The 25,580-nt window shown below is 47.8% G+C and overlaps 1 protein-coding gene and 1 non-coding gene across 2 annotated transcripts; one reads left to right on the plus strand and one right to left on the minus strand.

Moving 5' to 3' along the window:
* Positions 1–717: 717 nt before the first annotated feature.
* plpp2b (phospholipid phosphatase 2b) lies at positions 718–13,580 on the plus strand. Its single transcript, XM_047015095.1, has 6 exons — positions 718–1,414; positions 10,027–10,178; positions 10,525–10,787; positions 11,362–11,419; positions 12,651–12,827; positions 13,407–13,580. The coding sequence occupies exons 1-6, from the start codon at positions 1,354–1,356 to the stop codon at positions 13,554–13,556; spliced, it is 861 nt and encodes a 286-aa protein (XP_046871051.1). The 5' UTR covers positions 718–1,353; the 3' UTR covers positions 13,557–13,580.
* Positions 13,581–21,177: 7,597 nt separating this feature from the next.
* trnaq-uug lies at positions 21,178–21,249 on the minus strand. The gene has a single exon. It is a non-coding gene; the product is annotated as a tRNA-Gln (tRNA).
* Between the last annotated feature and the right edge of the window lie 4,331 nt (positions 21,250–25,580).

The raw sequence follows: 25,580 nt of genomic DNA on the forward strand, positions 1-25,580 counted from the left end.
ACTGACATATTTTGAATATAATTTGCTTGCAGATCAGTGATCTCTCAAACCTCCCAGAATAATAAAAAAAACAATGCACACAATGTGAAATTTGCTGCCGAAAAGCCCCACTAGAGGGTAGGGATAAATTGGGATAAAGAACACTTCAGAGCCGAACAATGGGATCAATGGAAGTCAAAAGCTTCTTGAGGAAAATGTTTAGTACATCAATAAACCAATTGCAGATATGTCTAAGCAAATACGTGCTATCTCTCTCTCCCTATCCTGGCTTCAAGGGAGAGGCGCATTGTTAGTTTTTTATGTTTAACTGAGTCGAAGTAGCATGAACACTTTCTGCAGATTTTCTGCGGGTGGTAAATCGTAAGTGTGTCGAGAGAGGGTTTTGTGGCGCAGCGGTAGAATGTCCCTCAGTCCTGTCGCTATGAGGGCACACGGTCTCCAAGCACTTAGGAACCCTGCTGGTGTTAAGCCACGCTAGTTCTACAGTCCCAGCATGTCTTGTAAAAAACTCTATTTTGCTTTTGTCTGAGTGGAAGTATGTCTTTTTTAAAGTTTTAATGACTGTGCTGTGTGCCGAGTGCCCAGTGTGGGTCTGGGCCCCTCCGTAAGGCCTTTGATTAATGTCCAAAACTAATGCTTCGTTTACAGCCATTTTCATTTTACTGCCTGGCGTCAAGCAACCAAACCTGGTTATGGCTGAGTCAGCATCCCAGGGGCAATTTATTCACTCCGTGTTGGGTTTCTCAGGCAGTAGAGGAGAGCTTGTCGTTAAACAACCAAACTGAAGTTATATGAAGGGTCAAGCACTTTTCATTTGTGACAATGCGTGAACTTCAACGTAATAAGTGAACGTGTGTTGATTAGGACGTGCAACTGAACTAGTATTAGTGAACTGTCCGGATTTCGTTGACGTTCTCGTGGATTTTCATACGCTCAAGCGGGAACAGAACCATTTCGACGTCAGGCTGAGGCTGGGGCTGTGAGGAAGTGGAGAGGAGGGATCTGTGCATGTTGCGTGGAGAAAGGTTTATATTGAATTCCCTGTTGCCTCAAGTAACTGTGAAATCGAGGATTCTTCTCAGTTCTTTCGTTGAGCGCAAAGTCTGCTATGTGCTCACAGCGTTGCAAGCTAGATCTCTTTTTATTTGTTGTGAAGCAACATTTTCGTTGGACTGTAAACACATATCTTGTTGGCGGTGGACAGGTAGGGGAATTGTAAACGGAAGAACTCGCCATACAGGTTGTCCTTTTACAACTCTGTACCGTCAATGGACTTCGCGTCAACACTCGTTCACTTACATAACTTTTAAAAACATTATCGACTGAGCTACATCGTCTATCAACGGACAGGGTATGACGGACTTCAGGAAAAATAAGCTATACGTCCTGGTAGACGTGCTGTGCGTGGTAGTGGGTGAGTACAGTACCTTACAGTAACAGTATAAGGTAGGCTACAGAACAAGCTACTAAGGTAGGCAGGCTACCAGCGACTTAAATATTTGCCCTTTAAGAATATATAAAATAACTGTGCTTTCATTTGTCACTTTCACATATATTAAGATAATATAGCCTATGTACTTTGTTGCCTTTTAGTGAAGGCATGTAAGTAAATGTATTTGCGACATGATTAGCACAGAAAACACACTATAACCACCTACATATCTTCTGCCTTTCAAGTAATTGTCTCAATTTTCCTTTCATCTGGTGCAATTTACAAAGAAGCATTGACAAAATTATGGAAAAACCCCTACAGATTGTCGCCTACACTTTTACACTTACTGTTTTCATATTCCAGACTACAAAAGAGGAAAGCTTTGGACACAAGACTTTGTGTCCACAATTACTAGGCCATTATAGGGTGTTTCACATACAGTAGAGATACATTTACATGTAGTCATTTCTTTTTAGCAGACGCTCTTATCCAGAGCGATTTACGGTAAGTACAGGGACATTCAGATAGTTTTTTAAACAGTATTTTTTTTTTTTTTTTACACAGTATTAAAAAAAAGAAAAAGGTATATTTTCAAGTATACAAATGCATTTCAAAATGGTCCCAGCTGGTATGATAGGGTTTTGAGTTGCACCACGGGAAAAGAAGAAAACCTAATTCTAGCACCCATAACGTACACGATCCTGCTGGTACACTGAATTTGCAGGATTTGACTGAGTTTCAGGAAACTGGACGTTTGTTTATGGAAATGTGATATACGTGTGTGTGTACTTTATTCCCTTGTGCCTCAATATCTGGTCTTCCCAGAACCATGCCCCATTTCCACATTCAATACATTTTCTGGGATATTGCTTACATATGTTACTTCAATTATTTCAAAGTGGCTACTGTGGAGTGATTGAGACTTTACCAGACGTGACTAAAACACACAGGCTAAATGCAGGTAGAATGTAAAATTATGTACTGTAAAGACACAAAACAACTTTTAATATTAGTTTTCATATTTGATTCACATTTGAGTGTCTTTCAGTATTTCAAATACATGTTTTCTTCAGTGGCCGTGTTTCTCAGAGAAGACTCAACCATATGCCAACGAACAAGCCAACCTCCAGAACATGATAAACCAGCCTCATCTCCATCTAACCCCCATCTGAACCTGCCACTCTCCCTGTGTAGTGGATCTAGACCGAGGCATCCGATTCTAACCACATCTGCAGTTGGCAGACAGGTTTTGCATATCGGTGTGGCCTTTGGCGGCACGTTTCTGCGTTGCCGATTGTGTTGCCGTGGGGATGCCGAGATGACGAGGATGCTCTGTGACATCATCGGCAGCACCGCTTTCCAAGGCTGTTCAGTGGGAACAAACCTCAAATATAGGCGGGTTCTTCTATTTGATATATCGTTTCCATTTTAATTATAAATGTGTAATCCCTTGAATTGTTTGTTGGGATTTTCCTCCAGAGCAGGCCTGCTATGCTTGGATAGTAGGGTCCGATGAGAAGGATTCTCTAGTGGTGAGAACATGGGGCTAGCGAGCTCCGGTTCTCCCGGTCTTTTCTTCTGTAAGCCTCTGTGTTTCATTGTCACAAGTCTGGGATTAAGCCGTTGGGTCAAATTTAGACCACCGCTGCACCCCACCCCGGCCCGCCCAGAACAAGGGACAACCAAACCCGAGCCTTTGTTCTCAGAAAGAAAGTCATAATGTGGCCAGCCAACCCCAGTAGAACGTGCCGCCGGTGAATGTACTCTCACATCTGTTTCAAAATCACAACGCAAGGGATAGCTTTTCTTTTCATAAATGGAGGTCTGAAACAGAGAGATTTTCCCATTGAAATGCTTGTGCCACCTGACCTGTTACGAGAGATCTTGTGCACTATCGATATTATCACAGCAATGTAGCAATGTAGTTGCCAACAGCTTGCCTTGCCCAGTTTCGGGCTAGGAAGGAGTCAAGGTGATTAGTCGCCATGACAGGTAGATATGCTGGACGTTGCCAGGCTTCCGCACAGCAGGCGTTCTCCCAGGCAGGAAGGGCTTCTTGACGGAGGATGATGAGGAGGATGTGTGATGAAGAGGGTTGGTGTTGCATTTGACAGTGTTCGGTCTTGTAACCCCATCCTTCCTGTGGGATTCCACAGGCCCCTCGCTCCTCCCAGGCCTCCCTCCCTTCTTTCGATTTCTTTGTGTTTTTCCTTCTGATTTGCCTTTTTTGTAATCTCACCCTCCACTTCCTTGTTCTGTTCCCCTCCCCGCCTTCCTCCCCTCCTCCCTTCCCTGTATCCCTCCTCTCCTTTTTCCACTTCTGCCTCACCTCCTCCCGTCCTCCCAGCCTATCTCTCTCCTCCTCTCCTCCTCCCCTCCCCTCCCCTCCTCCCTCCCTTTCCCGTGTCTGTGTAAACCTACACTCGGCACAAACAGACTGTGGGCGTTGGCTCAGAACTCGACTCCCTCCTGCCTCTAGATTCTTCCGTGGAGGTAGCAGACAGGACCCTTGCTCCTGTAGGAGGAAGCGTGTTAGGAAATATCAACCTCATGACTTATGAGTCAAATATCTTCTGACGTTGCCACACAGCGAGGGGGGAATTTGCATACACTCAACACTGTCAAATAAAACAATTTTCCTATTATGCTTTGACTGTGTCTCATGTCTGCCCCATGGTGCATTGATAACATGCACGTTGGAGAAGTTATTAGAGAGGATATGATTCATCCACCTCACTGAAGTCTCCGTCCCACTGAGGGCTGTTATGGAACTAACGTACGTGTCAGGTGTCTCCTCCTCAATGTATCATGTTATTATTATTCTTTATCTGTCTTTATCCAACTTCAACATCATCGTAAAATGAAATATCCCTATTTCCAGGAAGTGACTTATCAGTTAAGGGCTTTTAGTGCGGTTTTAGATTGTGGCTGTGTATGTCGGCTTGCTGTGGACCACATCCCCACACGCCCCCCACCCCCCCTCGGCCAAGCGGTGGTTCTGCGTGGAGCCTAGGTTCCCAGGCGGGGGCTTTGTGAAGAGCCACCGTGGTGACTTCTCAAGGCCAGGCCCAGGGAGAGGGTTCCCCAGGGGAGATCCGCTCTGTTGTGGAAAGACGAGGGGACGATATGGGAACACACACTGTCACGGCAGCACGGCCAAGAGGCTGTATCGGAGCCGTGCAGGGTAACCCGGTGTTGAGCCGGTCCGCTAGCTCCATAACACCACTTCTACCTGAAGCTTCACTTCCTTTGTGGACGAGCTACTCTACGTACTTGATGTCTTTGGAACACAAGTGATGCCCCTTTATCAGGACCATGCATGGCTCAATCTGAGCAATGCTACTACAATGTACCCCCCACTGCTGTAATGCCGTAATCTTGCGGGATCGACACAGAGTCACAGGGTTTTTAGTCATACTTTCGAGTCTGTCAGAAACTACAAGTCCCAGAGAACTGCCAATTGACCAGCTGCTCAGTTGCATCTGCGTTTGTAGTTGTTGAGCGACTTCCAGGTTGAGCCACTTCTCTGCTCTGCTTGCTGCTCGGAATGCGCAAATGATGAAGGGAGCGAAACAGGGGGATTAAGATGAAGGGCAGGCGAAGCCGGCTGGCTTTAGTGTGAATGTGGACGTTTTGGGCGTTTTCTTGTGTGTGAATTGGAATGCCAGACTGGAAGGCAGAGGTTGTCCGCTCAGCACATACCTTCCACGTTAGTCAGCTCGGGCAGGGGAGGGAGAGACGGGGAGCAGGAGAGAATACCTACTGGAGGGCCCTGCAGCTGCCACCGCAATACCTGCCTGGAGAGAGAAGAGAAAGAGAGGTTAGGAGAGAGAGAGAGGTTAGGAGAGAGGGAGAGAGTAGGGAGATTGAGAGAGGGGGGGAGAGGAGAGGGAGAGGAGAGAGAGAGACAGCAGACAATGAATGAGGGAGCGGAAGACATGAGGGGGGAAAAGAGAGAGGGAGAGGGGGGAAAAGAGAGAATGAAAGAGAGAGACAGGAGAGAGAGAGAGAGAGTGAACGAGTAAGACGGTAGAGAGAGAACGCAAAAGGGAGAGGAGAGATCAAATGAGATACGGGAAACATAAGCGGTTAAGGACGAGAGGGAGAGATTGTGAGGCCCGGGATGACCCTGAGAACAGAGGGAAGAGGAACAGTCTGTCCTGTGAGAAAGAGGAAGTGTCCCTGAACTTCGACCCCAACCCCGACCCCCGTGGGGACGCTGGAGGGAGGCCCGGACAGGAAGTGACATGGGGTGGCTTTGCGCCCGGTGTGAGACTGTGGTCCACATCATCACGTGTAATTGCACATCTCCCGGCTAAATAAAGCAAGCCTTCGTTCAGACACTATATTTACCCCCGAGAGAATGTGTGGGAGGACGCCACAATTGATGGAATGGAGGAGAACGAGGGGGGGGGGGCGGGGGGAGGGTGAATGACTGAATTGAAGTTTCTGAGCTCAACGCTGACCTAAAACCCCAGCAGTGGTGATGGAAGGACACCCGTAGCGCTTGAACATCTCATCCTGAGTATGGGTGAGACCGGGTAGCTTCAGTTGGAAAAGGGAGGATCTTGAACATAGGAGATCGAATTCTGTGCAGTGGTGTCTGGGAATGGTGATGGACAGCTTACACATTTAGCAGACGCTCTTATCCAGAGCGACTTACAGTAAGTACAGGGACATTCTCCCCGGGGCAAGTAGGGTGAAGTGCCTTGCCCAAGGACACAACGTCGTGTGTACTGGCCGGGAATTGAACTGGCAACCTTCAGATTACTAGCCCGATGCTCTACCCGCTCAGCCACCTGACTCCCTAGGAGTCTAGCTTAGGTCTGAGGTGACACACCACCAGTCCCTCTTAGTCAGCCACCGGGATTTGAGTTAGACACTCCTGACGCCTAACAGCCTTCTCCCCGTCCATCTCTCTGAGAAGAACCAGGGGCCAGGCAGGCCCAGGGGCCAAGCCAGACAGACATGCATGGCAGGGGGGGAGGCAGAACCTCAACAGAAGCCTGGTCTGGAAGGTCTCTAAGCTACATGGATGTGTCATGGGGTATTATTGCGTGTTCTCCTTTTTCTTCCTTCCGCTCTCTCTCCTGACTCAGGCCCTGGGGTTGCTGGGTGGATGTCAGTCTGGGTGTCTATTTCTGCCTGTGAAAGCCTGTGTTTGTCTCTGTCTGCGTGCGTGTTTTTAAGACGGTGGGTCGTGATTGGTTGAAGGGGTGGTTATGGCACACGCTGCGCACACACACTCTCTCTCACACACACACACACACACACTCTCTCACACGCACGCACGCCTTCTCAGAAGTTGTCGCTCAACCCAAGACAGCGATCCAGATGTTTTGGCAGCGTCTTCTGAAAACCAATATTTGAATAAAAACATGGAGATTTACGGCCGACATGTTGGGGAGAAGTGTCTCTTGAATAAATGCTGTGTTGTGAATACAGACGTTTAAAGGCACACGGATTTACAAGCCAGGAGAGGGTTATTTCAGGCCAGGTGTCCTGGCTGGGCCAGGCTCAGCCGGCCGGCTGTGTGCCCAGGCAAAGCATTCTGTCAGATTTGAACTTGAAATACACAAAAGCAACTTATGTTCATCTTGGGTACAGTAGGTCATCATCATAACAGATTTTGACACATTATAACAGATTAAGCTGGGGTCACGTTAAAAGAAGGTGTTAAAAGTATGATTAACAGAAAAAAAAAAAAAAAAAGTTTTTCATTTAGTAGACACTTTCATCCAAAGCGACGTACAAAGAGTGCTTATACACTGTTTCTCCTATGCAGACTGAAGTTTAAACTACCAGCTTCTACCAACTCTCACCACGTTGTGTTAGGGAAATAAACATTTCCCAAAAAGACCGTCCACACCAGGGTTTGGTATGACAGTGCCTGCTGTGTGTGTGTATGTTTGTGTCAAGGTTTTTTATAAGCGCGGAACCAACCGGATACACGGTCTAGCACGACCCAGAGGGCTGAAATCTGTCACTTTTTCATCACCGCATTTCATCCCCTACACGCTGTGAGCATTCCAACCCCCTGGTGGCATGTTCGCGACCTTGGACTCCCCTCAAGGAAACAAACTGTTGTTGTGATGGTGTCTCCTGGACGTGGACATGGTGGAGATGGGCTGGAGCCACAGATGGGCCTTCCCCCCCCAGGAGAAGGGAAGGAAAGGCTGGCAGAGACAGCTGACCCTCTGGTGCTGGATGAGAAGGTGGAGGAGGCGGAGGTGGAAGAGTATGTGAAGCAGGTAGAGAAGGCGGTGGAGGTGGTGGAGGATGAGGCTGCAGGGGGAGGGGGGGGGGCGGGGCTGCTGCAGGTGTCATGCCGTGGCTGACTCTGTGTCTGTCTCTGACCGACAAGAGCCTCTGTGTCAACACCGTCTCTCCCTGCCTTCTCTGTGTGCCATGAGGGGGAGGGGGGCATTCAGTCAGACCAGGTGGAGCACAGCTGCTGAGGGAGGGAGGGAGGGCACAGGTGACCTGTTGGGTGTGAAGTCGTCACTCAGGGTGACCCAGGGGAACGCAGGCTTGTAAAAGGGCACCTAAATGGCTTCTAATTTCCCCAGTGTGTTTGATTGCGTGCTTGTATTTTAAATTGGCTTTTAAATCCTGCCCAACTCGAACACATCAACACAAGAGGTCTTTCTACGAATCTTGGAAGTCTCTAAAAGTCAGTTGTAATCTTGGGTGTATCGGTTTCCACGCTCAGTTCTGTGTTTGCAGAGTTTGATGTTATTCACTGTAGCAGCCAGGCTGGGCTTAGAGACGGCACTCTCTGCCTGTTCATCCTGTTGTTCGCCTCGACACAAAGCTTCTATTTAGTGCTGGCCTTGGTGTCTTCTCAGCCAATGGTAGCCTTTGTTTCTGAGGTGTCTCATGGGGAGTGTTTACTGTGTGTGTGTTTGTGTGTGTGTGTGTGAGAGAGAGAAAGAGAGAGGGGGGGGGGGGGGGGAGGGAAAACAACAGTGTCTTTCTTCATCTCATGTACACCAGGCTACAAAGTACCATGTAGACAAAGCTGAATGTAGTTGACACTGTACATGATTTGACTAGGGCACTATAGCACAGTTATTTCTGTTGATTTACATGTACATGTATTCATTTAGCAGACACTTTTATCCAAAGCGACTTCCAAGAGAGAGCTTTACAAAGTGCATAGGTCACTGATATGTTATCAACAAGATAGCCCCAAAAGCATTGCGGATAGTCATAACATGAAGCATGATGATATTGGTGTGGTGAGTATATCAGTTCTGCCCTTCTACAGTGTTACCTCCTCCGCCTTTGTTTTTAGTTTGCTCTTTTCATATTTTCGATGAGGTATTATTACTTTTCAATAATTTCTCTGTGAGTCACTGCTTTATCAGCACTCCTGTCTGCATGTCTGGAAACAGACCTGGAAATATGTCATTAACAGACATTTTTTATAATGGGAGGGAGTCTTTTAATAGAAATACACACTTTGAAACTGCATTTTTTACAAGTGTATGTCATATTTTTTCACAACTGTTTGTCTTACATTTAGTATGCGGCGGCACGGCATTTCCATACACCCCAAGGCTGTCTGCCATGTGGACTAGGACACACACACACACACCCTGCAGTCCACTGTGTTCCACTTCTGCCACTGTGTTCCACTCCTGCTTCCACACAGAAGTGCTTGAGGCTTGACCAAACCAGCCCACACTTTAGCAGTTGTGCAGATTAGCTGTTTTAGCTGCACTGTCTGTGAGCAGTACTGTCTGAGAGCAGTACTGTCTGAGAGCAGTGCTGTCTGTGAGCAGTACTGTCTGTGAGCAGTACTGTCTGTGAGCAGTACTGTCTGAGCAGTACTATCTGTGAGCAGTGCTGTCTGTGAACAGTACTGTCTGTGAGCAGTGCTGTCTGTGAGCAGTGCTGTCTGTAAGCAGTACTGTCTGAGAGCAGTGCTGTCTGTGAGCAGTGCTGTCTGTGAGCAGTACTGTCTGTGAGCAGTGCTGTCTGTGAGAAGTACTGTCTGAGCAGTACTGTCTGAGCAGTACTGTCTGTGAGCAGTGCTGTCTGTGAGCAGTGCTGTCTGTGAGCAGTACTGTCTGTGAGCAGTACTGTCTGTGAGCAGTGCTGTCTGAGCAGTACTGTCTGAGCAGTGTTGTCTGTGAGCAGTACTGTCTGTGAGCAGTACTGTCTGAGCAGTACTGTCTGTGAGCAGTACTGTCTGTGAGCAGTACTGTCTGAGCAGTACTGTCTGTGAGCAGTACTGTCTAAGCAGTGTTGTCTGTGAGCAGTACTGTCTGAACAGTACTATCTGTGAGCAGTACTGTCTGTGAGCAGTACTGTCTGAGCAGTTTTGTCTGTGAGCAGTACTGTCTGAGCAGTACTGTCTGTGAGCAGTGCTGTCTGTGAGCAGTGCTGTCTGTGAGCAGTGCTGTCTGTGAGCAGTGCTCACAGACAGAGACGCATCACACCTGTGTGAGCGCTGTCTTGTTAAAGGGTTCTTAGGTCATGTCAGGACTGGGTCCCCCCCCCCCCCCCCCCCCCCGTTAGCCTCCAGACAGTTAGATATGATGTGATGTTCTGTCTTCTGATTGGTTGTTGTTGTTTCGTCCAATTAGCGGCCCTGCCCTTCGTCATCATGAACCTGGTGTTCCGGCCGTACCAGCGCGGCGTGTACTGTGACGACGAGACCATCCAGTACCCGCTCAAGCCCGACACCATCACCCACGGCACCCTGGCCGCCGTCACCATCTCCTGCACCATCGTCATCGTAAGCCCCGCCCCTCGCCGACGCCCAGCCCCGGTCTCGGTCTGCGCTTCGCTGTGTTCTGATCGCGGAGGAAATGAATTTGCTCTCTCTGTTCATTTCTCTCTCTCACTATGTCTCACTCTCTCACTTTTCTCTCTCTCTCTCACTCTCTCTCTCTCACACACTTTCTCACTCTCCCTCTCTCGCCCTCACCCACGCCGTCTTACTCTCTCACTCTTTCTCTGTGCCTCTATGTCTTAATCCATCTCTACACCTCGCTCTCTCCTCCCTCTATCTCTCTGTTTTAATCCATGTCTCCCTCCCCCTCCCTCTCCCTCTCCCCCTTCCCCCCTTGTCTCTCCCTCAGATCTCCTGCGGTGAGGCCTACCTGGTGTACAGCAAGAGGATCTACTCCAACTCAGACTTCAACCAGTACGTGTCGGCGCTCTACAAGGTGCTTGGCACCTTTTTGTTCGGGGCCGCCGTCAGCCAATCGCTGACCGACCTGGCCAAGTTCACCATCGGGCGTCCGAGGCCCAACTTCATGGCCGTTTGTGCCCCCAAGGCGTGCAAGGGCTACGTGCTGGGGATCAACTGCACCGGGCTCCCCCGCGCGGTTACGGAATCCAGGTACTGCGCTGCAAACATGATATTTACATGTAGTCATTTAGCAGACGCTCTTATCCAGACTTACAGTAAGTACAGAGACATTCCCCCCTGAGGCAATAGGGTGAAGTGCCTTGCCCAAGGACACAACGTCATTTGGCACGGTCGGGAATCTAACTGGCAACCTTCAGATTACTTGTCCGATTCCCTAACCGCTCAGCCACCAGACTCCCAAACATGCCCAGTCAAAGTCCAAAAATATTACTGACGAAATTGCTCATGCTTAAAGCAAGTCACTTTGGCTGCCGGTGAAGAACATTTCACCTGATAATATCTCTTAAAAATAATGTGTTCACTTACATGAAGTTACTAGGTGAGCCATTTATACCAGACACATATCCAACCCGATTTTTAAGTCAAACAAGATGATCACACGTACTGTAGTTAGATTTACATTTACATGTATTCATTTAGCAGACGCTCTTATCCAAAGCTGTTGAGTTTTTGCAGTGGGACACAGGCTAACACAACCAATCCTTTGGCCATAGGCTTGTTGCAGGTTTCAACCTCCAATCACGTGTGCGCTTTGTTTTTACAGGCTGTCCTTCTACTCTGGCCATTCGTCCTTTGGGATGTACTGCATGCTGTTCCTGGCGGTGAGTCTGTGGGAGGCGGGACTTAGGAGACACAAGTCCTTCAGTGTTTTGATCCCAACTAATTGTCTGGACAGGAGGGAAAAACAAACAGGCTTCGTAGAGTAGGACTCATGGACATACAAGGGCAAGGGCCACGTCGTGGAGACCCGGGGGGAGTGACTTGGTGTTGGACGGAGCTGATGTTTCCCAGGGTTCTCTGGGATTATCTAGTTCAGGGCCTGGGTCTTGTCAGTCTGTGTGTTTATGAACGGGCTTTGCCACGGACGCCCTGGCTTTCACGGCCAATCAAAACACTTTGTCACCGGTTAGTCTGTTGTGTTTGCGATCGGAATCAGGGCCCTGGACTACGTCTTCTGCCCTTCTTTCTGTGGGCAGATTTTCCCTTGTGGCCACTGCACAGACAGCGTGTGTGGTAGAGAGACCTTGTATGGATGCCAGTTTCTACTACCTCTCTCTCTAATAGGACCCTAACTGTGTGTGTATGTGTGTGTGTGTGTGTGTGTGTGCGTCAGTTTCATATTTTCTGGCAGCAACTGTACCTCTGTGAATAGGGTTTTCAGTCCATACGGGCATAAATTAGACTCACAATTCAACACCTTTTTAAGCGTTTTTGCAATTCTCCCTCGCTCTGCCTTACTCTTGGATTTGAAACAGCCTCTTCCATTTCTGTTATCACACTGCTGGCTGGTGTTTGCAGACAGATGTTAGATATCAAACTCTTGTCGAAGAGTTGAAAAGTTTTGTTAGGGTTGACCCATTTTACTCTAATCCTAATGCTCCACTGTTTGTATGTAAACGGACCAGACAATACAAAACTATCGTTGCACCATCTCGGAGCAACATGACCTTATTTGGTCACATGGCCAAAACCACTAATGGCGTCTACCAGCAGTAATGGAAAATGATCTCCTATTGAAACCAATACTTATAGGTCGACTGTCTGTCTACTTCCTCCACTCGTCTATCTCTCTTTCTGTGTCTCTCTATATCTCTGTCTCTCTATCTGTCTCTCTGTCTCTCTCTGTCTCTCTCTGTGTGTCTATCTCTCTCTCTCTGTCTCTATCTCTCTGTGTGTCTATCTCTCTCTCTCTATCTCTCTCTGTATCTCTTTGTGTCTCTCTATCTCTCTCTCTCTCTCTTTGTCTCTCTCTTTCTATCTCTTTGTGTCTCTCTATCTCTCTGTGTGTCTCTCTTTCTCTCTGTGTCTCTCTCTCTCTCTCTCTCTCTGCAGCTGTATGTCCAGGCAAGGTTGGCGGCTAAGTGGGCCCGCCTCCTCCGGCCCACCATCCAGTTCTTCCTGGTGGCGTTCGCGGTCTACGTGGGCTACACCCGCGTGTCGGATTACAAGCACCACTGGAGCGACGTGCTGGTGGGGCTCCTGCAGGGCGCCCTGGTCGCCGTCCTGAACGTGAGTCTCCCAGCTGGCCTGAAACAGTGGGGGGGGGGGGCTTCCTGTGTTGATTTGAGCCCCCGCGCAGCATCAGCTGGTGGCGGAGGCCTGGAGACGGACGCGGGCTCGACTCGTGCCTAGGAAAGGGAACCCAAGAGCAGGTCTCTCAGGCGGCTGGGTGTGCTTAGAGACCCTCCAGGGCCCCCGTGTTCAATGGGCTTCTCCGGCCAGCCTGGAGGACGCAGCTCTCTGTGGTTCCTCTCAGGATGTGTTTCTGGCAGCTGTGAGGGAGCTCCGCTCTGAGGTCCTGCAATCACACTTTCCAGCCCCCGGCCCTGAGAGCCTTTCCTGTAGGGGAGGGGGGGAATGACCTGCCCTTCGACCGCAACTCCTCTCTCACGCCTCCTTCCGTCTCTCTCCTCTCTCTCTCTCACCCCCCCCCCCCCCCCCTCCACCCCTCCACTCTCTGTACTTTAACCCTCTCCTTCTCTTTCGCCTCTACCCCTCTCTCATTTCTGCGCTCCTTCTCTATCTCTCTCTCTATCTTTCTCTCCATCTCTCTCTCCTGTCCCCCCTCCTCCCCTCTCCTCCCTGCAGGTGCGCTTCGTGTCGGACTTCTTCAAGGAGCGTCCCCAGCGCTGCTCGGTCCCGCAGGCGGCCGAGAACGAGGAGTCGGAGCGCAAAGCCAGCCTGCAGATGGGCGACGCCGAACACAACAACCATTACGGCTACCCGGGGCCTGTGTGACCAGGGGCCCTGGAGCCCCCCCCCCACAGCCCACAACCACTCTCACTACATATCCCACAAACCACTGCACCGACTGAGGGCACTTCCTGTAGTCTCCCGGCCTCTGGCAGGGTGTAACTGGCCCTGACTCCAAAACACGACTGCCTCTCTCCCCCCCTGTGAGGCAGAGGCACCTCTAGCAGGACACGCTTGTTGACGTCGACTCGTTTTCGACGTCTATTCTTTTTGCCTATTTTGATTTTTACTTGTGTGTTTTTTTTTATATATATATATGTGTTCATTTTAAAGCAACCAAATATTCTGAACATTCAGAGATTCCGGCGAATGGAAGGGGCGATAGTCAAAGGGGGAATGTTTATATTAGTCTCATTTTAGTGCACCTTAGTGAGTTTGAGATTGGTGTGAATATTTTAGCTGAGTGAAATGGACTGCAGTGGGTTGGTGATGTGGATTGTGTGAGTTTGGTTGGATGTTTAAGAATGGTATACCACTAGATCACAATCACTGCATTGTTTTTACATTTACATTTACATTTATTCATTTAGCAGACGCTTTTATCCAAAGCGACTTCCAAGAGAGAGCTTCACAAAGTGCATAGGTCACTGATAATAACAACAAGATAGCCCCACAGCATTGCGGGTAGTCAAAAACAAGAAGTACATATTGTGAACAACCAAAAAATAGTGCTAAAGGGAAGAAACCATAAGAGCATGTAGTTAAACAAGTTAAAATTACACAATATTAATCTCTAAGTGCAGGTGTACCTGTAGGAAAGCAATAAAAATAGGATTAACTAACTAAAAAAAAAAAAAAAAAAAAGAATACAACAGTTTAAATCAGCTACCACTAACCAACAAGAGCAACAGTCTAAGCAAGAGTCATTGTGAACCTTGAGGAAACTAGCGTTGGGTTCAGCAAACCATTCCTAAATACCATTGTACTCCCGGAACAAGTGCGTCTTGAGCCTTCTCTTGAAGGTGGAGAGACAGTCCGTGTCTCTGATGGAGGTGGGGAGTTGATTCCACCACTGGGGTGCCAGGCAGGAGAAGAGCTTGTGCTGGGACCGGGCGGTCTTGAGAGGTGGGACCACCAGGCGGTTGTCTGAAGAAGACCGTAGGTGGCTGGTGGGTTTTTTTTAGCGATTACAAAAAACGTCAAATTTGGTCACCATATTTTCCCCAGTCAGAAACCCATATATTTAGTTTCTCCTTTGAACGTAATTGAAGGTCGTAATTTGTTGAAAAGGCATTTTAAAAATGGTTTTGAAATGGTAATTTATTTGTCTTGTTTCTTGTGTATTCAGTTTGAATGTGTCTAATACGCGGGCGCTGTTCATGTGTTGTGTCTTCACAATCCTGTCTGCCAGCCACTATGAGCCGGACTGTACCTGACAATATCATGTTTCATGTTGAAGGAAGACTTTTATACACATGTATGTTTTATTATCTCAGAAGTAAGCGCTGTTTTCCGTGTGTGCACACCAGAGCCCATATTAAATCAGTTCTTTCTCAAACCGGGGCCTTCACGACGCCACAAATAGATCCTATTCATGTTCAAACACGGACCAGATGAGTTGGAATGAGATTTCGAAGGGGAGAGTCGGAATGATTAAGCTCTCCGTCGCGAGCCTTTTTCGCGGCTCGCGTCGTAATACTGTTCAAGCCCCACTTCAAAGCTTCCATTTCCCTTCCCTGTTCCTGTCCAGACTTAAGGAACTCATTTGTGAATCGGGCTCCTGTCCTGTACGCCCCCTTCTGCTCACCGCGTGGCACCAGGACGGAAGCCCCAGCTGCCTGGCTCCAGACCCAGGATGGGCCCTGGGGCTTGGTTGGTACTGACTGAAGCTGTGCCCCAGAACCATGGAGCGACAGGGGCCTAAAGAGCCCCCTAACCCCACCTCCACCACCACACAGTCCCTCAAGACACACGTTAAAGCACTTTTATTTCTGCTTTGAATTCAAGAGAATTGGAACCAGCTGGAGTAACTTCAGTGTTGTGTAAGTCTCACCTCAACAACCCCCCCCAATCAACGCCCCCCCCCCCACCACCCCACCCGTACCAAATACCCTATTAGTCCACATTTGGCAGAGAGCAAAAACACAGGTGTGGAACTGTTATGATGTCTGAGTTCCCTCCGGCTTGGTCAGGAAAATCATTTCAGTCGGACACTGACGTGAGGCTGAACGTGTACAGCAGAGCGAACTTTCTTACCTTATGCTTCAGTTTTTAATGAGTTCTGTAAACTCTTCGGTGATCTTTCCTGAGCTGATGTACATGACAGGATTCCAAATAAAGACAATATAAAAGTAAAAAAAATGTTTTATGAAGGGACGTGTGTTTCTTATGGAGAACGTAACTTAAGTACTGTATAGGCCGCAGTGTCGAGTAACTATTGAAGGGAATCTCTTTCACGATAAGTGATGCAAGATGCCCCTCCAGTCATGCCCCAGTTCAGCTGGCAGGGCTGTTTTCCTCACCACGGTGTAAAGACAGCTCCGCCTGGGCGTGAACGTTTTACAACCTGGGTATTGAAATCCCATCAGAGGAATGTGGGTAACTTTCAGTTTATTTTACATGTGGCCCACATTTAGGGTGTTTGTCGGATCAGTGGTGAATTGACATGATTTGTACTGAAACTGTTTTCAGTTAAATCACTTCAGTGGAGACATTTTGACTCACAGATACACTATGTATTGGGACATACTCAGTGGCGGTTCTAGACAAATTTTACTGGGGGGGCCAAGGGGGGGCCAGTGTTTAATCAGGGGGGCACATAAAAAATTATAATATGATATTTAAACATTAAATGCTTAAATTTTGCTTTTCATTAAAATCATACAAACGGCTCTGGCTCTCCCTCTTCCATCTCCTCAGCTCTCTCAATACCTTGATATGTTTCTCTAACTTTTGTATTTACTGGGGCAAAAAAGGCTGCAATGTCCCTTCCTCTTTTCATGATGACTATTAGAAGAAGTAGTAGTAGTTTTTTTTTTAAGTTTTATTTACAGTCAGCTCAGGGGGGCCACAGGGGGGGCCAGGGACATTTTTACAGGGGCCCTGGCCCCTGTAGGCCCCCGTGTAGAACCGCCCCTGGACATACTAAAACTTCACTCAGTAATGCGGTAGGATGGATATTGGGACACAACCTAATTCTTTACTAACTGGGTCCAGGTTCCTCTTTCTGTGGACGTTCTGGAGGACGTCCTATCCATACATGACTCTTTGTGTAATGTTTCGATCTATTTGGCGGTTGTCACTTGTCTTTCCATTGAGTGCTGTCCATCCTGTGTACAAACCCCTGTCGTCAGAGGACTGCCAGTTAAAATGCCATTTCAGTTATTTCTGATTTCTGATGTCGGGGCTGCAGCCACTCAACAGTTGGATGTTAGGAATATAGTTGACGGAGCCAGATTTATGATTTAGCGGCTTGTAACACGGAGCCATCCTGGAAACAGGGTGATTCACTGCCTCTCTGTCCTGGTTAACAACCCCCCAGAATGATCCCTGGCGCTCAACGAGACTAATTAAAACCAAGTTGGAGGGACGGAGAAAGGTTGGGAAAGACTCGCTGCTCCCTCGCTGAGAGCCATCATAGAATTGTAGCTCTCAAGAAACACTCATACTGTATTTATATTAAAATAAACATTAGACCCTGAAGGTTATTTATTTAGACGCATTGGCAGCTGTATTGAAAGCCACAACCGTTCCTCATGTGAACCGTTATTGGTCGCTTGGAAGTTCTGTGAATGTGATTTGTTTTTGTTGTGAAAATTCTGGTATCAGCCCACAAACGGTACATTGTGCTGTAGCCTCGGTGAATGCACCATCTCTAGTCATGTAAATGAGAGAGATGGTTACTGTGGTAACAGGCTTGTGTCTAAGCATTTAACAGGTTTGAAATATACACTGTGTTTACATACACACACACGCACGCACACACTATATATAATGTATAGGCCTACTGTAGGAATAGCCTTCGAAAACCACTCAAGATTTTATTGTTTTCTTACAAGACTGGCAGAGCATCAACATCAATCCCTGAATGGTCTGCTGCTTAGAGAGTTTGGTGAATGACTCTGGGCCTGGTGAAATGTGGGCGCTGAAACGATCTCTTTCCCAAACCACCGCTTGAGAAAAACAGATCTGAGTATGCTCCGTTTGCTCAGAACTGCAGCGCTGTCCGCGGAGGCTCACGCTCGCAGCGTGACGATGTGGTCGCCAGCAGGAATGCTTGGACAAACAGTAGCGAAAGTCAGATTGCTGCATTCCTATAGGTTGTTAGGTTGTGGCTGGATCTCTGTTTATGTCTTTTTGGGGTTGCTGGACCTAAGAGACAAACTGTTTCTGAAGAAATAATCTAGTGCTTCACACTTTGTCAACACAACAAGCGGAGTTTGCTATTAACATATGAGTGCTCCAGCCCCCCCCCCCCCCCCAAAAAAAATAGGGCTAGATACGCCCATGCATCTATACCCTGATAAATCGTGCATCCATACTGAAAACATGTACGTCACGCATTCAAACGCACCGCACTGGCGCGGAAATACAGACGCAAACGCTGAGAAAAGCGTAATCAGCTTCCAGAAGCGTCATCAGCTTCCAGAAGTGTCCAACAGGCTTTGTCCTCAAGCTCTATCCTGTGCTTGCAGTAAGTGGCCTGGTAAACTAGTGTTTACCTTGTACTTTCATAGGACTTCAACAGAGCTATTTTCATGGGCTAGGCTTATTGTCTAAAGGTGTGTACCGTTTAATCCTAGTAAACCCTTTTCTGGTCCAGCGGTAACAAATTGACAAATTTCAAGTAGAATTAAAAGGAGAGCAAGGTTTTGCAAACCTCATCCACTACAAAACCACAGCAAGCCTTCTTAAATCTGGTAACATTTTTCGCCAATGCCTAATTTGTCCATCCTTGACCCATTCATGTTCTGTGAGGTTAGACAGTAAAACAAATGGGAGGTGTTCACCAAAGGAGACACTTAGCAAAGCACAAGCTTGTTTATTGTGAGGGAGTGTCATCTTTCTAAAATAGCCTTTGTGGGAATCGTTTCCAGATCTCCATGGTAACCATACTCCCATCCTGTGTAGTCTGTTGCAGCAGGAACCTGTGAAACAGATCATACCAGCCCCATCTTGTGTGGCATACCAGCCACACAAGTCTAGCTGGGACTGGAACTGGGGTTAGAACTGGAGCCTGGGGCTGGAGAGAGAGGCAGAAGCCTGACCGGACAATCCTGCACTTCTTTCAGCCTGGGGAGAGCACTAGCGCCTGGCTCGTAGCCATCTCCACCACCAGTGACCCCGACGACGGATTTATATATTTATATGTTTACACACCCCCACTGTTACCATCACCTCCACCAGCGCTACGTCTGCTGTTATTTCACAGCAGGGCACGCTCTGCCCTCACCCAAACATCCATAAAGCCTCGGATGACTTACGGGGGTCACAGAGACCGGCCGCCTCTGCCCCGTTTCAGGGAACGTAAACAAGCGCTCAGCGCCCCCGAAGCCGGGAGGGCTGTGTGTTGTGACAGGGTCGACTGCACAGCGCCCTGTCCCCCAGATAAGATGATGTCACTCCTCAACCACCAACACACGTAGAACAACTGGCGCGCTCACATACCGCTACTGTAATAGTGATCAGTGGAGTCGGAGTGGAACTCTGTGTTTATGTAACATTAAATATCAAATAAAATACCGTGTGAGTTGATGAACTATACCCACAACGCTGAGACCATGCCTCGCCAGCATGTACAGAGCATCTATACACCCAGTTCAGTTCTGTGAGGATTTATTCCCTGTGGAGATGTTTGCTGTGTTTATATGTTATCTTTAAGTGGCTGTATTTGGATCGGTCTGAGTTATGTGTTTTATTTTGAGGCAGAGATGAGATTTTGCAAAACGCTTGGATGAAATCACACAAGCTGTTATTGAAAGATATTGTTCATATTTGCCAACTCAGCATGTCATATTGTGATAATATCAATACTTTCCTCAATGACATTTTAACAATTTGTCTGAAACCATACCGTTTTGGTTTAGCCGGTTACTAAATCACATAGCTGAACTCACAGTCATGAATTCCCAGAGGGCATTATATCACTCTGCCAAGAATTTGACAGGAATCTCTCCTGTACACAACCACAGTTAGACCTCCCCTGTACAAAATCACAGTCAAATCCAGCCTAGAGAATAAGTGTATAAAGTTAAAATATAAACAATAAGTATAAAGCTAACCGTATACAACTTGGGATATCAAGTGGAAAAAGATTATCCTTACTTCTAATTTAAATTAAATGAGAGCTGAAAACGTGTAGTTTGCCTGTGCATGTGTGTGTGCGCAGCCCCAGAAATTCCCCCGTAACTTTGTACGTGTGTTTGTGTAGCCTACGTTTGTACGTGTGTGTGTGTGTGTGTGTGTGTGCGTGCGTGCGTGTGTGTGTGTGTGCGTGCGTGTGTGTGTGTGTGTGTGTGTGTGTGTGTGTGTGTGTGTGTGTGTGTGGGGGGGGGGGGGGGGGGGGAGGGATGACATGGACAAGTGGGAGACTGCACTGCCAATTAAGTTCCTCTGGAAAATACAAGTTCTCTTCCACCTTTCCTGTGCAGAAATCTGGAAAGGGAGACAAATAGATGGAAATAGGAAAATGTGAGTGTGTTTCTGGCATGAGTTGTGGAGAGCAGTTCAGCTCCCCAGCTTCCACCCCTCCCCGCAACCCCAGAGGAGAGGAGGCTGGAGGCCAGGGGAGAGGAGGCTGGAGGCCAGGGGGGAGGAGAAGAGAGGCTGAGAGGAGAGGCTGGAAGGCGAGGTGAGAGGAGAGGCCAGGAGACTGGATGAGAGAGAAGTCACGGAAAAGGACGCAAACCACAGTAAAACAAAATTGACAGTATTCATTAAAGGGTGACCGGAAGTTTGTACAAGTTTTAAATCAATGGGTAAAATAACATAACATTCAAGCCAATCTGTTCTTCCAACAAACCTCCTTGTGGTGATAGCTATACTTGGAAGGGATTGGTGTTGTTCAGAAAATTATCATGGTTATATATTGTTAAACACACTAGATTAAACACACACACACACAATACACACACACGCACTCTTTGGGGTAACTGCACTATTTCATTGAAGGTGAGATTTCTGAGTGAACTGCACTGACTCCTTGTGGTAATTTCTCAGAAATGCATGCACATTGTCGTACTCAGACAACCTGTGTTGCGTCAGAGCCACGTTTAGTTATTAATTTTACTAGCTTCTGCAGCTGGCTTTATAAAGTCCATACTTTTGCATGCAGTATGATGAATGCAAGTCCTTATCCGTGCGCTATTACACTGTTGGTCAGCTGCACAAATAATTGTCAGAGTCAGAACAGCTAGAAAATCACACTGACGCCCATAACCTACTGCAAAATGCTACTGGATGTGGCATTGTGTATTGAGACATACAAAATATTTTTTTCTGGCATAGCTCTAAATAGAATTATAGTTTAGGTATTGGAATACCGATTTTTTTTCAGGTATGGGATTGAACTGTTTTTTTATGAAACGTTTGCTTAATTCAACGTTTAATTCTTGAAACGTTGAAGTAAGCCAAGCCACTGAGCTAAGCATTCAAACTGTCAAAAGACAGGTTCTACCGAGATTTGAACTCGGATCGCTGGATTCAAAGTCCAGAGTGCTAACCATTACACCATAGAACCTCCTTGCGCTGATGAGTCAGAAATTGAGTATTTATTAATAGGCTAAGAATATAAAGCGTAAAGATAATATAATATAATGTATAGATACATACTTTTTTTATGCAAATGCATTCCCCTTGTATCTATTTACGGCATAACATGGAGTTTTAATTAACTGGAACGTTTCTCATTTTGACAATGAGACCCAGTCTTCTGTCCTACTGCCAGACGAGCTGAACTCCTTCTACGCTCGCTTTGAGAGGGACAGTGAACCCCCTGCAGTGGAGCTACCTGAAGGCCAAGCCAGTGGTGTGCCTACACTAACTGTAGCTGAGGTGAGGCTATGCTTTAAGAAGATCAACCCTCGCAAGGCACCTGGCCCAGACGGCATATCAGGTAGGGCCCTTAGGGGCTGCGCTGACCAGCTGGCAGGGGTCTTCAGTGACATCTTCAACCTCTCCCTTAACCTGTCTGTACTCCCCACCTGCTTCAAGAGGACCACCATCATCCCTGTGCCCAAGAACACCAAGGTCACATGTCTGAATGACTATCGCCCAATAGCACTGACCTCTATCATCATGAAGTGCTTCGAGCGGCTAGTCAAATCATTCATCTGCTCCTCGCTGCCCCCCACACTGGACCCTATGCAGTTTGCATACCGGTCCAATAGGTCTACAGACGATGCCATCGCTCTGACCATGCACACCGCTCTCTCCCACCTGGACAAGGGGAATACATATGTGAGGATGCTGTTCATTGACTACAGCTCTGCATTCAACACCATCATCCCCTCCAGACTGGTCTCCAAGCTTGTGGACCTGGGACTAAGCACCTCCCTCTGCAAGTGGATCTTCCACTTCCTGACGGGGAGGCCACAGGTGGTGAGAATCGGTGACCGCACTTCATCTGTACTGATCACCAACACAGGCACCCCCCAGGGCTGTGTGCTCAGCCCTCTCCTGTTCTCCTTGTTCACCCACGACTGTGCGGCTACGCACAGCTCCAACCTCCTCGTTAAGTTTGCTGACGACACAACCATCGTGGGCCTCATCTCTGACAGTGACGAGTCAGCCTACAGAGAGGAGGTTGACACCCTGACATCATGGTGTCAGGACAACAACCTCTCTCTTAACATCAGCAAGACCAAGGAGATGATTGTGGACTTTAGGAGGCGGCAGGAGGAGGAGCATGCACCCCTATTCATCAATGGATCGGAAGTGGAGAAGGTCAGCTGCTTCAAGTTCCTCGGGGTGAACATCAGCAATGACCTCACCTGGTCTGTTCACACGGACAAGGTGGTCAAAACGGCCCGTAAGCGCCTCTTCTTCCTGAGGAGACTGAAGAAGTTTGGTATGGACTCAGTCATCCTTACTAACTTTTACAGATGCACTATAGAAAGCATTCTGACTGGTTGTATCACAGTGTGGTATGGGAGCTGCACAGACCGGGACCGCAAGGCCCTACGAAGTGTGGTCCGTTCTGCTGAGTTCATCATCGGCAGGAAGCTCCCAGCCCTACAGGACACCTACCACACACGTTGCCTTAGGAAAGCCAGCAGGATTCTAAGAGACTGTTCCCACCCATCCTTCAGTCTCTTTACCCCGTTGCCTTCTGGCAGGCGTTACCGCAGCATCCGGTCGCGCACACGCAGACTGGACAACAGTTTCTACCCTAGGGTCATCAGGCTTCTCAATGGACACTGATATGGACATTTTTACTGCCACTAGTCACTTATACACTGTCACTTTCAGCTACTGGTTGCTCTTTCAGTAACATTGCACTACTGTACCTCGCCACCAGGCTCCTGTTTGGTCATTGACAAAGTCACTGATCTGTAAATTTGCACTACTGCACTGTACTCCATTTAGGTTAGATTAGTTTTTTTTTTCGGGTTGTAACAGGTTTTTTTTTTTTTTTTTTTTTTTTTTTTTTTTTTTTTTTTTTGTGTATTAGGGTTAGTATAGCGTACTATTTATTGTTATCTGTAATTTAGGAAGTTTTAGTGTTAGGGTTAGTATAGTCGTTTATTTATTGCTATCTGTATATTTAGGAAGTTCACTTATCTAAGCTCAGCATAGATGTAAATTTGTTCTGTGTACTTATATGTTATGTTATGCCAAGTGCTTGCGTTGTCTTGTCTTAAGAATTTCAGTGCCCAGTCTAACCTTGTGTTGCTCTGTGCACCTGACAAATAAAAGACTTGAACTTGAACTTGAACAATTACGTTGACTGTAATTTGACGCATGGCCAGGGGGTGGCAATAGGACCTCACTTCCAGTATCAACGTAGAGTTCATCCAAAATAAACCCCGTCCTTCCGGCATTCAGCCGTGTGCAAAGATTGTGATTCTGTGTTACCTCAACCTGTTTTTAGAGTAAGTAAATAATATATTGGTTTGTCTACTTGTTTTATTTTGAAGGGATTGCATATTTTGGCACGACAAGCACATCCCTCAAAATTCAGCGAATTGATATCAGCTTATGCAAACAGAAACATCGATCAACATTTTTTATTTTAATGCATGAAGTACAGAAAATACGATGCTTCGTGATCCTGTATAGGAATGAATGTATGGACACTGCTAGAGACTCTTATGCAGGATACACAATGTAATGTCAGAACAGTGAAATTCCTGAGTTTCCAAATACACATGCCTGTGGGCATGATGTGCTGAAGCGTGTATAGTGTGTGTGTCTGTGTGTGTGTTTGTTTACAAACGTGTATGTGTGTGTCTGTGTATTGGGTCTCTGAACATATGTCTGTATGTGAGCGACTGTGTGTTTTAGAGTGTGCCTGTGTCTGTGTGTCAGTGAATTCTGCCCAGTTTCTGCGTGTGCAAGTGTGTGTGTTAGAGAATTTGGCACTGTTTCTGTGTGTGAGTGTGTGCGTGGGTGTGTGTCACTGCTGATGTGGGTCATTACCTCTGTCTTTCCCCCCAGGGGCTTTGGGGCGGGTGGGGGTGTAGAAGGAGGAGAAGGAGGGGTGTAGTGGGGGATGGTGGAATGGGGGGTGGGTGGGTGTATGAGGGGGCGGGGCGGGGGGGGGGGGGGGTTCCCAAGGGAGGACAGACCAATAAATCACTGTGCTGTCTCTGTGCTGACACCAGGCTTGTCTGCCGGGCAGGGGGGGGGGGCTGCAGGGGGGGCGGGGGTAGGGGGGCTGCAGGGGGGGGCCTCTGTCTTTCTGTCACTCTGCCCCACGCTGGGCAGGAGCCATCCCCATGCTGTCCTTCGGGGGGGGGGGGCTGGGGGCCCGGGGGGAGGTGTGGTCTGTGAGAGGCCCCCTGCCCCCCCACCCCCCTTCTAGCTCTGTCCCTTCCTGCTCTTCATTCACAAATGGCAGAAACTTTGATGAAAAGCATTTGGTTGATCGGTTAATGCTCTCCACTTTGTGTGTGTGTGTGTGTACAGTATGCGCGTGTGTGTGCGTGGGAGATGTTCTAAAAGTTCATTTGTGTTAATTGAATTGAATTCCTTCCACCCCAGTGGGCTTAATGTTGATGTATGTACATTGTGCATTGGTGTCTTTGACAACAGGACAGTTTCACGAAACCATGCAGCTCTCCAGCCACAACAATCAGCCCTTTCCTATCGTTGTGGCCACTTGCTGTCCCGTGAGTGTGAAGTGTTGAGAGAGAATGGTTGCATTAGGAGCCACAGAAATGGACCTGTGGGCTTTAATCAGAGCCCTGTCACTACTCCCCCTCCCCCCCCCCCCGCCACACACACACACCTCCTCCCACCCCTTGCCCCCCCCCTTCACCACCCAACTGCCAATAGCAATAATGTGTGTCCTTCACTTATCACATTCTATCATCTATTATTATGCTTCCCCCAGCACAACACAACACACCTTCATACATCCTGCCCCCCCCCCCCCCCCCCACCCCCCCCCTCCAACATGAACCATCTCAAAGTAGCAGCACTAACAGCAGCCCTACACCGCATTCCTTGTGATTTTTTTTTTTCTTTTTCTAATAAATGTGATCCTAGACCCCGGGAGGGAGACCAGCAATGTGCATTAAAATTCATGGGAAAAAAATGCAATAAAATCTCTCTCTCTCTCTCTCTCTTTTTCTCTCTCTATCTATCTCTCCCCTTCTCTCTCCCTCTCTCTCTCTCTCTCTCTCTCCCCTCTCTCTCTCTCTCTCTCTCTCTCTCTCTCCCTCTCCCTTCTTGTTCACTCTGTCTCTTGCACTCTCACTTTCTCTCCAATTCTCACTCTCTCTCTCCCACTCTCACTCTCTCCCTCTCTCTATCTCCCTTTCTCTCTCTCTCCCTCCCTCCCTCTCTCTCTCTCTCTCCCACTCACTCACACATGCAGGCACACACACATTTTTTTTTTTACTGCCC

The sequence above is a fragment of the Hypomesus transpacificus genome, unplaced genomic scaffold (genome assembly GCF_021917145.1).
Source record: "Hypomesus transpacificus isolate Combined female unplaced genomic scaffold, fHypTra1 scaffold_270, whole genome shotgun sequence".
NCBI classification, from domain to species: Eukaryota; Metazoa; Chordata; class Actinopteri; order Osmeriformes; family Osmeridae; genus Hypomesus; species Hypomesus transpacificus.